At 44.3% G+C, this 13,087-nt stretch overlaps 1 protein-coding gene across 2 annotated transcripts in view; it reads left to right on the top strand.

The window, feature by feature from the left end:
- PDE8A (phosphodiesterase 8A) overlaps nt 1-13,087 on the top strand; it is a 2,294,608-nt gene that overhangs the window by 2,106,670 nt on the left and 174,851 nt on the right. For both annotated transcript variants that reach the window (XM_078684749.1, XM_078684748.1), the window contains exon 18: nt 10,906-11,123. In XM_078684749.1, the coding sequence (XP_078540875.1) occupies nt 10,906-11,123 (218 nt within the window). The remainder of the gene's footprint in view (nt 1-10,905; nt 11,124-13,087) is intronic.

Genomic DNA, 13,087 nt, shown 5'->3' with positions numbered 1-13,087 from the left:
CTTTTATATATATATATATATATATATATTACCTACTGGCGGTCGCCAGTAGGTATATATAGTTAGGATTTTTTCTCTATGGGATTTTTGAAAATTCTATGTCTAATAACTTTGGCGTTTGTGGACGGAATTGGCTGAAATTTTCAAAAAATGGAACATTTTGTTTCTGAGCAGCCCCTGAAAATTTGGGGGGGGGGGGTCGTCAAGGGGGGGCCGAGAAAAAAGGGGGGTCCCAAAACGTGTTTTTGCCATGCAATTTTCCATAGGGCGGTTGGCCTCACTTTTAGCTCGAACGGCTGAATGGATTTCCACGAAACTTGGCAAAATTGTAGATATTGTTTGCCCGATGTGCCTTTGCTAGGTCTCAAGATATGTGGTCCTGTGAATTTTGAGTAAATTAGGTTTGAAAAAAGATATATATCTAGAGCCGCACCCGGTACGCGTACCGGGGAGCGCTTCGGGCGCGCCACGCGACTTGCGCACGGCAAGCTGATTGGTTCTCGGGTGTCTGTAAACATTCGAAACAGTCCGCAGCGGCCGCCATCTTGTGTCTCGGTAGGATTGAGACACAAGAGGTGGCAAGAATCAAAGGGGGGAAATGAGCAAAAGGGGGCAGGGCACACCCCCCTGACCCCCTACTTTTGATGTGGGGGCCATAAAAGGCTCCCGCGGGTGAAAAAAAAATGTAAAAAAAATTTCGATTTTCGCGGGGGGGAGCGCCCGGTACGCGCACCGGGGAGCTTACGGGGGAGCATACCAGGAGATAAAAAATGACAGACTTTAAAAAAAAAAAAAAAAGCTTCTTTTTATAAATTGGAGGTAGTTCTGAAAAGAACTTTTTTTTTGATTTTGTTGTTTTATATATATATTTTATTTTTGTTTTTGTTGTTTTATATTTTTTTTAGACTTTTTAAAACAATTTTATATTTTTGGGGGATTTTTGTCAAGGGAAAAACAAAAACAAGGATTCCAAAACTGCTCAACAGGAGCAAAAAAAATTGAAAATTTAGGGACTGGCAGAGCAGCGGTGTTGCTGTTTCTTTAGGGCAATGAGTTCAACACTCTGCTCCCCATAGCAGAGCAGTTCGTCACACTCCGTGCACAGAAATTTGATGCCTGCAAACACCGGCTGAATGTTAGGGACCATTCTTCCACGGGGTGGTCCCGAAGGTGTTGCTCCACCAGTGGAGGTGCTGCCGCCATCTGTGGGTACATTCCGTGCCAGCTCTCTGACACTCTCCCTGGCAAAGTTGTTAGGGTGTCTTCTTTTCACATGCCTGATTAAATTAGCATTTCCAAAACTATATTTTTTCAGAGGATTGCCTCTGGATAAACTACTCCCACATATTTTGCAGGTTACTTTGGGAGCGTTGACTTTTTTTTGTCCTTCAGGGATGTCGTAAAATTTCCAGATGAAATGGGTTTTTTTCTTTTGCTGAGGAGGGTCCTCATCTAAAAATCCCTCTGAATCACTGCTGGATGACTCTCTTGCAGCCATTGCTGGAGATCAGAAAAGTAGGAGATAAACAGAGTACACAGAACAGCTCTTGCTCTCTCCAAGTACAAAGCAATAGTGAGAGAAATGGGTGGGTTTCACACAATTTGGAAAAAAAAAGTTCTGAACCAATGAAAAGTGTTATTTTAAAGTCACATGGTTTGACGCGCTTACGCTACGCGCCCCGGGGCGCGTCCCGGGCGTGTATCGTAAGCGCATCGGGGCGCGTACGTTGCGCGATCGTATGCGCTTCCGGGTGCGCTTACGCGGTGCGTCATAAGACGCATCTCGCGGCTACGCGATATGTGTCTTATGACGCAAGGCGTGGCGGCTACGCGATACGTCACGATGTTGTTTTCATTCGCGGCAATAGCGCTATCGGGACGCGCATCAGTACGCGCCCCGGGGCGCGCCGCAAGATTGCGCTTACCCGTGCGTTCACCTGTCCGCGCCCCGGGAGCGCACCAAAAAGAATATTAAAAAAAATGACAGAATTATAAAATATAAAATTCGATTTAAAATGTATTATTTTTATAAAGATTTGCTATTAAAAAACCTATGAAATTCACTGAAAAAACCATAGGTTATAGACCATATATAGTTAGGAATTAGCATTTACAAAACCTTGAAAATTCACTGAAAAAACCATAGGTTATAGACCATATATAGTTAGGAATTAGCATTTACAAAACCTTATTTTACTCACACAAAACCATTGAAATTCCATATATAGTTAGTTGTACTAACTATATATCGCGCACCCGCAATCCACTGCTGATGATGTCACATATTACATCATTCATGACATGGTCAGTGACATCACTGATGACATCACTGATGACATCTCAAATGACATCACTGATGACATCACTGATGACATCTCATTTGACATTACTGATGACATCATTCATGTGATGATACGATGAACCTCTTCAGACTCTAATATAACCTTAGATACACTCAGTGTAAACAGACACTCACAGACTGTCACTCATCCATGGAGTTACTCACACACCTAGTCAGTCTTGCAAAGAATCAATCACACCTCCATTTCCTCAACTATATAGTTAAGCACACCTTACTTATTGAAACATATAATAACACATATTTACTCTGTTATACAATCCCTGATACAAGTTCACAATAATCCATACAGCCACTCACACATTCACTGGCTCTTATGCACAGTTATTTATATATGTCAACTACCACATGTACTGTGTTTTACATATGTACTTACTTTGACATGTAGCACTGAGATATCCATTCACTCACCAATACACTCATGCACACAGTAAACCGCCCATACAGCTGTTTCCACATGCACTTTTGAACCCATACATCTAGTGAATCAACTGCTCACACATCTATGCACAGAGTCATACACCTCCCAAACACCCACACACACACTCAGTCTCCCATACAAATACTTGGCCAACTAATCAATAACCCATATAGTTAGTCATATAGCTAATGATCAACACATGCATCAGATTACAAAACAACAGACACAATGATGCACAATTTAAAACAGTTTAGTCACTAACCCATGCACTCAGTGAGACACATTTAATCACTCACTTATACAGTCAGTCATGCACCTACTAAATACATCATCCAGACACTTATACATCCACTCATTCTTCAATATATAAGACATATTTTAACTTTACAGAAACATACAGTCACTGGATGTTGTCATCAGTGATGTCATCAGTGATGTCATTTGAGATGTCATCAGTGATGTCACTGACCATGTCATGAATGATGTAATATGTGACATCATCAGCAGTGGATTGAGGGTGCGCGATATATAGTTAGTACAACTAACTATATATGGAATTTCAATGGTTTTGTGTGAGTAAAATAAGGTTTTGTAAATGCTAATTCCTAACTATATATGGTCTATAACCTATGGTTTTTTCAGTGAATATATATATATATATATATATATATATATAATGAAAGCTAAACAGTAAAAGTTACTTACATGTTCACAAATTGTGAATAGCAGCCTTTGAGGAAACTTTAAAGTACGTAACAACCCCCAATTTACCCCTAAACCCTTCTTTTTATCTAAATTCCAACTTAAGCAACCAAAGAATAAAACCCGGAACCTCGCTTATCATGACAAGTGTTCAATGACTATTGGAATAGCCACCACATTCATGGCTCCAAACCTAGAATGCAGGGACAACAGAGAACTGGTAGACCTTCTACTCACAGCGGCGGTTAAAACAATCCTAGCGAACTGGAAATGCACTAGTAAAGCCACCTTTAAGAGATGGATAAACTGGGTGACCTTTCTGAGAGGCGCGGACAACATCACAGCAAAATACTCAACCAACCACACAGCTAGAAGTGAGATGTGGGGCGCCTTGGACAAACATTTAGAATTGGACAAACACCCCTAGACTGACAACAGGCTGCACACCATTGTAACGACATGCCAAGGTCAACAGCGATTTGACCCCCCCTCTTTTTCTTCTCTTCTTCACTCTTCGGGCCTACATATACGACACTTACCAGCATCAGCAACAAAACGAAACGCTGCCGGTCATCCACGAGAATCCATCAACTCATCTGTATGTGCCCCCGCATCACTACTGTACTGTATTTGTATTATATCTGTAAACTTTTCCTTAAAAACTCTTGAAATATAAAAACATTATTGAAGTTCGCTTTTCACATTTTTTTCAAAGCTTTCCAGTACCATCTCACGGTTTATCTGCGGTGTGCCCCCGTTCCTGTCCATTCAGTATTAACGGCTTTATACCATTCTCAGCTTTCACTGTTATTTCTCACCCCTCCCTCCCCCAGGAGTTCTGTTTTCGTATTGTGGTGCTTTACCTAAAGTGCGGACCGGAATTAAACTCTCCCAATCTACGATGCACTGCCACTTAAATTAGATTTCAACAAGCGCTCAATATGTGTGTTCTTATATAATGCTCTCATCATAAGACTTCATTAACCTGAATGCTTTAAGAATTACCCACCCTCGGTTTCCTTTCCCTATTTAAGGCGCTATCTTGTATAGTTATTCAAAACCACTCGATATTTTAACTCTGAATTCCCTGAGCAACGCGATCACATTAAAATAAACATCAAAGTATTTTTGCATCTTGAATCTATGTCCACGCAACCAAATACTTGTGTGCAAATAGTCCACAGAATAATCTGTAAGGGGGAGCGCTGGGCGCAAGTCAATGACAGTGCAAATCACAAGTAAGTGCAAGGTACAGTTAGCAGGTTTTAAAAGTTTTAAACGATTCCAATAGTTTGAAATAGCAGCGTTTGCAACAAGTTTTTAAAAGATTCCGACAATTTAATGGGTGCCATGAATGAAGAATTGTTTTCCAAACTCCAGGTGGTTCAAAACACTGCGCTATGGCTAATTAGGCTTCTTCCGCCCTGCTCGCCCTCAGTACCCATTCTCAGAACCCTTCACTGGCTGATCTTTAAAAAAACACGGACTGTGTTCAAACTCCTCTGCTTGATCCATAAAGCTCTGTATGGAAGTGGGCCGCCCTATCTGCAAGATAAACTGCAGTGATATGCCCCCTCTCGGTGTTTAAGATCAAGTGGGAAACTCTTACTACCTCCTTGGCGTATTTGCACCACCAGGTATGGTGGGCGCTCATTCTCACATTTAGGCTTCCAGCACTGGAGTCCGCTTCCTTTGCATTTGCGAGCATGTACTGATCTTAAACAATTTAAAAAATCTTTGAAGACCTGGCTCTTTTAGTTTTAGAATTTTGACACTCTTCTATTCAGGGCTTTTACAACTTTGGAGTTGCTATATGTTAGAAGGTGGTTCTGACACTAGGGGCCGCCTGGATTTTCCACTTTTTGAGCACCTAATTGTTGAAATTTTACTGTGGGGGACCCTCATAATCTGGGACTCATCCACAGTGAACTCATAATGAAGGAGACTGCATGGAGATTTTACTGGTGTCCCCCTGGCTTGACTAGGCCGCCGCGCAGCAGCTGGAGTATGGGGCTCCGGGCTGGTTACATGCAGACACATGTGTACATGCGTGTGCACACGTGTTGGGGGGCTGCGCAGGGGAGATTCATAGTGTGTGCAGTCTAGGAGCAGGTACAAATTGAATGATGTGGCAGGACTTATGCAGAATTGGGTGATGACATGGAATAGGCTTTATACACAGGAAAGAAACATGCCAAGGCAAGTCAGTGTGTTTTACTGTGTTTTTCCCTTCCTTATTCCCCTATGGGGATGTGGGGTCCATGGCTAGAATGACTTCCACAAGGCCTACAGATTCCAGAAACGCACTAAAGTACATTGTAGTGTAGGTGAAAATAAGTATTCTGCAGGGTCCAAAGTCATATTTTACTGCTTTTGGGTCGTCCAGAAATTTCATATTTCTCTGAGTCCCTGCCTGGGGTCTGGCCCTGGCAGGTTAAATTAATGCCCTTTCTTCCCTGAGCGAAGATCTTCCCTCCAAGGAAGGGAGATAGGTGGAGCTACAGACCAATCCATCAACCGCTGTCGCTGGGTGCCAGGCATTCAGCGGAACCACGGTAAAGGCAGTGAGGGGGGAAGGAGTTGAGGTTTCAGAGGCCATGTGGCCAGAGGCACTGGACGACGCCATGTTTGAACAAACCCAGAGGCTGGACAAGAAGGAGGGAGCAGGGGCAGGGAAGTGATGTGTCGCTGTTTGATAGGACACACAGAGACTTCCTGCCAGCCCCCTACTCAACTTTTAAAAAGTACTTGCACAGGAAGAGAAGCTCTCTCTGGGGTGTGGTCTGCGGAGGCGAAAGGTGCTGGAGCCTGGCAATGGGCAGTTGGAAGGAGGTACCCCCTGACTGCCTCCCAGGGCCCTAACAGCACCAGAAGAAGATCCCAGGACCGGTGCACAGAAGCAGGAACCTCAGCGCAGGGATAAGAGAGGCCCAGGAGGAGAGCCAGGCGAAAGGCTGGTGCAGGGAGCCAGAGAAGACCTCTCCCTGCATAATGCACCCTCTTGGAGATCTGGAAATCGACGGAGAGTGCTCCCAGTGGCTGGAGGGGCACCCTCAGGAGCAAGAATACGCGAAAATGGGGCAGATCGGACCTCCAGGTGCTGAGATATGGTCCCGGAAGGTAGGCAACCTTTGACCCCTAAGAAGACCGACGAAGAGCGTGGGGCTCCGCCGTCAGTCTCAGAGATGCCCCTGGGGTGGGTCAGGTCCTGGGGGCTGCCCCCAAGGAGAAGTAAAGGTGAAGGTGCCCTGCATGGGGGACAGGAGCCTACTCTGGCCCCCACTGACGATGTAGGCGAGGGAGCGCCATCGGGCAACCCCGCGAGAAGGATGGCCAGGGAGTGCCGACGCGCAACCTCATCGAGAGGAAGAGGGGCCCGGGACCCCATCCCCGGGCCTGAGGTGCCAGGATGCGGGGAAGCGCCATCACGCCCCCCCCCCCCGGAAGATGTCCGGGGGCTCGGGACCCCATCCCCGGGCCCCAAAGTAATGGAGGAGGCCCAGGACCCCATCCCCGGGCCCCAAGGCTGGAGGGAGGCGGGGGGAATGCCACTCCCCCGAAGACTTGCCAGTCCGGCGGCAGCCGCGGCGTCTGCCCGCCAGAGCGGGCGGACTCGGAGACCAGCTCTGGCTCCCGTGGCTGCTCACAAGAGTGCGGGCCGGGCGGGAGTCAGCCAGAGCAGCCGGGGGTGGGCTCCCCGGGCTGCCCCCACCACCAGAAGTGCTAAGGTTGCGGAGGGCCCGGGTGGGACCGGGCCCTGCATTGGAAGAGGAAGAGGAGGAAAAGAAGCGGTGCCAGGGTCCCAGGTGGGACCGGGCCCTGTAGACTCTGCATAAGTGGCCAGGGGTGGGCTCCCTGAGCCGTCTTACTCACCTGAGGATCCGGGTGGGTACGGGCCCTCCAACAGGCAGTCAAAGTGGCCGGAGGCACAGATTGCGGCTCTCCCTGTCTCAGCGGAAGAGCAGCTGCTATAATATTCACAAATAGGAGCACATCCCGCCCGCTCACAGAAGGTCGCCTTACGCCCGTTTTCATCCACACCTAAACCTTTGTAGTGTGGGGTTCCCCAGGGCTCTGCTTTGAGCCCCTGCTCTTTAATGTGTACCTAGCCCCCCTTTTCACTTTGATAGCCAACTGGGGTGTCAAAGCGATATCATACGCGGATGACACACAGTTGTTTTTTTCTTATCAAGAGCTGACACCTGAGGCCTTTAGTAATTTCAAGGGCTGTCTTCGAGACATTGCCATTTGGATGAACTCGAATACATTGAAATTGAAATTGAACGCAGGGAAAACTGAAGTAATTTTCTTTGGAAAGGGGCCGGTGCCCTCGCCTGATCTTTGGTGGCCCACTGAAATGGGGCCTCCGCCATCCCCTAGTACTAGTGCCAAAAATTTGGCCGTGAGATGGGACGCTGACCTCTCCTTCTCTGCCCATATTCATCAAATTGCGGCGAGTTGCTTCAATAAACTTAGAAACCTTCGAAAGTTCTTGGATCTTCTGCCGGAAGATTGTCGCAAATTAGTAGTCCATGCCACTGTAACATCAAGGCTGGACGACGCCAATGGACTCTATCTTGGTTTGCCTAAGTATGTGATTCAGCGACTTCAGTTAGTGCAGAATGCGGCGGCAAGATTGATTAAACACATTCCTTATAGACATCATATCTCCCCGCATATGCGCAGTCTTCACTGGCTGCCTGTGGCATCCAGGATTGATTTTAAAGCTTTGACACTGACCTATCGGGCTCTGCAGGGTAAGTGCCCAAATTATCTTAAAGCTAGATTCCTTAGTTACAGGCAGGTACGGCCTCTGCGGTCGAATGCTCTGAACTTGATCTCTGTCCCCCGTTTCGCCAAGGTTCGCCTTGGTGGAAGAGCTTTCTCTGCACGATCTGCTAAATTATGGAACACTCTGCCGCTTTCTATTCGTAATGCTATCTCTGAGCCTGTCTTTAGGAAACAGCTAAAGACATGGCTTTTTAATCAGTAAAATTTACTTTTTATTTGTTTTGTTACTATGCAGCTCATCGTGTTGTTTACTGAGCGCCGGGACACCTCCTTGTGAGGTAGCTGTTCGCGCTATACAAACTTCTGTATTAATATTATATTATTATAAGTTCATGGGTCTAATGTGAAGTACATGGTGAATGTGGAGTCATAAGCAAAGTGGATTTAAGTGGCTAGACGTTCCTGCAAGGGTGTCTGACTGTATTTACTCAAACCTGTGATTTTATCTGTGATGCATTTAGGGGTTGTAATTGCAATGCATTCTAATGATATCCAAATGTTATGAAGACTGTCACTGTAAAGGGATGCTTAAACATGTATTCTTGCTGCTGCGCTAAGGTGAAAAACCCAGACTGTTAGCCCTTAAGATAAAGCGGTGCATACCTTATGATTTGTAGGAAATGCTCGGTCAGGGTTGTGTGTCACCAAGGCAGGGTTACCTATTTTAAATGCTGGTTGAAGTACTGGGGTGGGTCGCCACTGGGATGGTGCCAGTGCGCAGGGCCCTTGCTCCAGGTTAAGATCCACTAGCTGCATTAGGGGCAAGATGATGTGCATACATGGAAGTGGTGGTACTAGACACCGCCCCCCATTGCTAGAGTGGTGGAGATTTTATGCAATGTCACAAAGTAATTCCAACAGCTTATGTATATTTGTAAATTGGTGCATAGTATTGAGTAGTGTGTGTGTTTAATAAATGTACTCTTACTTTTATAAAGCAAAGTACAGACTGGACAATCAATTATTGAGTGTTATTTCTGCGCACTTGCAAATGGCGATTACTAGCCCACACCACCTCCCTTGAGTAAGCCTCGGACTGCTCTGCAACGCTACCCTCTGAGAGTCAGGCGCTACAATTGGGTGTTTGGTTCCCAGTGAAGGACAAATGTAGTCATGGTATTTGTGCAGGCCTCACAGATTCTGCCTCGTTTTCCAAGACTATAGCACTGAGAGACCCCTGTTGGGGTGATATATGCGCTTTAGAAGAAAACCCAATAGAATACTTGTGCACTCCCTCGCGCACACAAACTCACCTCTACACAAACATTCAGTTTCTCACATGCGTGTACACACACTAATAGATGGGTTCCATTGCCACTCGCTCCTTAAAATTGATTCAGATGATAGGCTGCCTGATTGAATCCTATCTTTTTAGGTCGAGCATTCGAGACCTCTTGTATATACTTTAGTATATACCTATATGTGTATGTACTTTTTGGGCTCTGGAGATCAGCCCCAGAACTTGTCTGTTTCCGCTTAGCGACTTTTTTTCTGTTCAACTGCCTCTATTTAACAGTCTTGATAGAAAACGACCAGCAGAGGTCAGTAAAATACCAGAATCATTTTAGCATTTTCTACATTCCAGTCCATAGAAATTGTCTTCTAGAAGCACCCGTAGACAATAATCTTTGTTTCAAATTTTCTATTTTCAGTGATATGACCACTGAAGGCCCTGATTTTATATTAAAAACAGAGCTTTGGACTATACCTTTTCCAGCTGAAAGGCAATATTTCTTTCCATTTGTTACCATACCTGGCGTGTCACGAGGTTTGGTGCCTACTTTCCCTTCATGTTAAAGAACAGTAGATATTTCAGCACCCAGGCTAATTTGCTGCATAGCTAAATACATATAAGGTCCCAAAGGGAAGACTGATTGCATTGCAAATGCTTGTTTATAAACGAAGTCTGTTGCTAGTAGACGAGACACAATTATGTAAATTTCTTTTGTTTGACTCATAGAGTTGTTATCACAGATCCATTATGTTGTGTCAATTTTGAAAGGGGCCTGTCAGTGCTAAGATTATAGCCACAGTCTGCCCTGGACCTCTGTCACAGTTTCGTCATTTCGTTCTGCATGACAGTGAAACAGTCTTGCATAATTTCTAAAGTGCCGACTAGGCCAGTCACCCACCTTGTACATTTTACCCTATAGACAATAAATATTGGGGGGTGGAGTTCCTGCCTCCCTCTCCCCAGGGTTACTCCCATTTCTCTCGCTTCTTGGGGCGCACCCTGAAGGTCGGATGTGATATGACAGGTGGAGTCATTCTTACACTTACACTTGCACAAGGCCTAACTTAGTTAGTTCCGCCATTTCTATGTTTGTTAGGAATTGTGCCCTTGTATTATTGTTAAATATTAATGTGTTTCTTTCCGACATGGCGGTGTAATTGCTTGGAGGTGTACCTCTGTCGCTGGAACAGGTGACATCCCTTCGTTCAATGCTGTCAAATCTATTGAAACCAAAATGTAAAGTTTTCAGCATGATGATCTAAATCTAGTTTTTAAATTAACTTTGAAATGTTGCAGTATTATTAATAATACATGTTAGACGTTACACGTTTGTAATGACTATAATTATTTTGAATTTCATTTTGGCTTTGCATTGTAAGAGATTCTTTCTCCTTTCAGGAATGTTTGGATCAGATTGATGAGGTTGCCGCACTGATTGCTGCAACAGTTCACGACGTGGACCACCCGGGTAGAACAAACTCATTCCTTTGCAATGCAGGAAGTGAGCTGGCGATCTTATATAATGATACAGCAGTGTTAGAAAGTCATCATGCAGCCCTTGCATTCCAGCTTACAACAAAAGATGAAAAATGCAATATATTTAAAAACATGGAAAGGTGAGTCTTTTCATCTTGGTTTTACACCAGTGCTTGTAATGACCTACAAAAAATATTAACTCTTTCTTGAATATCGTGTAACTCGTACATTGGCAGTACTTAACTGGCAGAACTGTGTCAGTGCTGGGCTGAAGTGCATTAAGAAATTATGGGAGCTATGATTTTGACTACAGTGGGGCGGAGTCGGCGAGTGCTGGCAGGGTCAGAGACGAGGCTGAAAAGAACAAAATAGTCTCTATTTTGTTGTTCTTTCACCTACAGGTAACAACATATAAAATGTAGTTCACAAACCTTAAATGAAAAATAAATGTTACTTAAATGTATCTGTGGGAAAGCTTGGTTGGTTCATGGGATTACTAGAGTTGTCTGTCCGTGTAAGCGGCCGGTCACTGATTTGAATCCTGGTCGGTGCTCTAGAGAAATAGTAACGTGTTTCTAATGCTAAGAGGTTCATGCCAGTGATAGAAAGCAACGTGAATATATGTAATTAGTTTAAAAAATATATTACGCAAGGTATATTAGGTATACAGTGTAGGCCTTAGGCGTGACTGCACAGGTTAGTACACCTACCTGGTTATTGCTTGTGGTGTTGTGTAGTTTGCACTCATAAGGAACTGTGCATTTGTCGGCGACATTGACTTAAGGGTGGTGTCAGACTGATTCCGTGCACCCCCACTGAACATGTTGTCCCTTGGACCAGCTGGTTCACAGTGCCACCATAAGCACCCCTAAACCCAGACAGGGACCAAACAGTTCTGGCAACCACCGAACATGACAACCCTGTTCCCACAGGAACCGTGGTAACACTCCTAAACCGTTTTGCTCACACACTCCTGCTCTTTTGCTCAGAGGAATAAAAGAATACACAGAGTGACGTTTTCAATGTTTATGGCAGTAGAGGTCAAGGAGGCTGGCAGCAACCAAACCCTAGTTAGTGCTACTATTGCCACAGGCCGGGTCACCTGGCAGAGTGATTCCAGTTAAAGCCATACCATGAGCATCAAAAGCAGCAGAGATTGATGAAACAGGGCCAGTCATCACAAAATCCACCGAATGTCCCTCCTAAACACCACTGAAACAAAAGGGGTAATCCAGGGGCCTGGGCTGGATAATTAATAGCAAAAAGGTGGACCCTATGGGGGAAGTGTAGCCCATGACTTCCACATCGAAGTGGCAAGAAGGGGTACAAACACCTCTAACACAAATAACTCAGTTATATATTTATTTAATTTGCTACTTCTCTGGTTAGAAAACTTTTGTTTCAATGTATTACAACGTGGAGTAGCACATTTTTTTTCTCTAAAAAACATAAGGTGCTCCAAAAAAGGGGGTGACTGCGCAATGCAAGTGACTATAAGTGCAGAAAGTGCATACGTGCTATGTACACAAATATATACATGTGGCTGAACGGGACAATAGAGTGTTAGAGACCAAAACCCACTGAGCAAGTGTCGATATCCACCATCATTTTTTTTAAAAACAGTCCACATATGTTATTTTAGTCTACGTTTCGACCCCGGGGCTTAGATTATTTAAAACAGGGTCATAATCAGGATGCAAACTTACATAGGGGACATCAATTGATTGGGGGAATAAGTCCGCCAGTTAAAATAATTTCTTTTTTTTTTTTATCCACAAACACTGTCACTGTCTTTATTATGACACTAGCATTGCATTGTTGTAATTTTTTTTTTGTTCAAAATATTTTATTGAGGTTTTCAGTATAAGAAGCAAGACATACATGAAAATTGCATGTCAAAATATGTAGATAGAAATATGCAATGAAAACTAATAAAAGGGGAGAGGGAAGGGAAACATAGAATACTATATAGTTAATAGAGAATTAAATGAGCTACTTATATAAGAACAATATATACATAAGTATAACAACATAGAAAAAAGCAAGTATTAAAATTAATGAGATTAGTATACATCAATAGGAGTCCAAAATAATTGATAAGAAA

The sequence above is a fragment of the Lissotriton helveticus genome, chromosome 3_2 (assembly GCF_964261635.1).
Source record: "Lissotriton helveticus chromosome 3_2, aLisHel1.1, whole genome shotgun sequence".
Lineage (NCBI taxonomy): Eukaryota > Metazoa > Chordata > Amphibia > Caudata > Salamandridae > Lissotriton > Lissotriton helveticus.
Note: the sequence above shows the minus strand (reverse complement) of the source record. Positions and strands in the feature narration are given on the sequence as shown.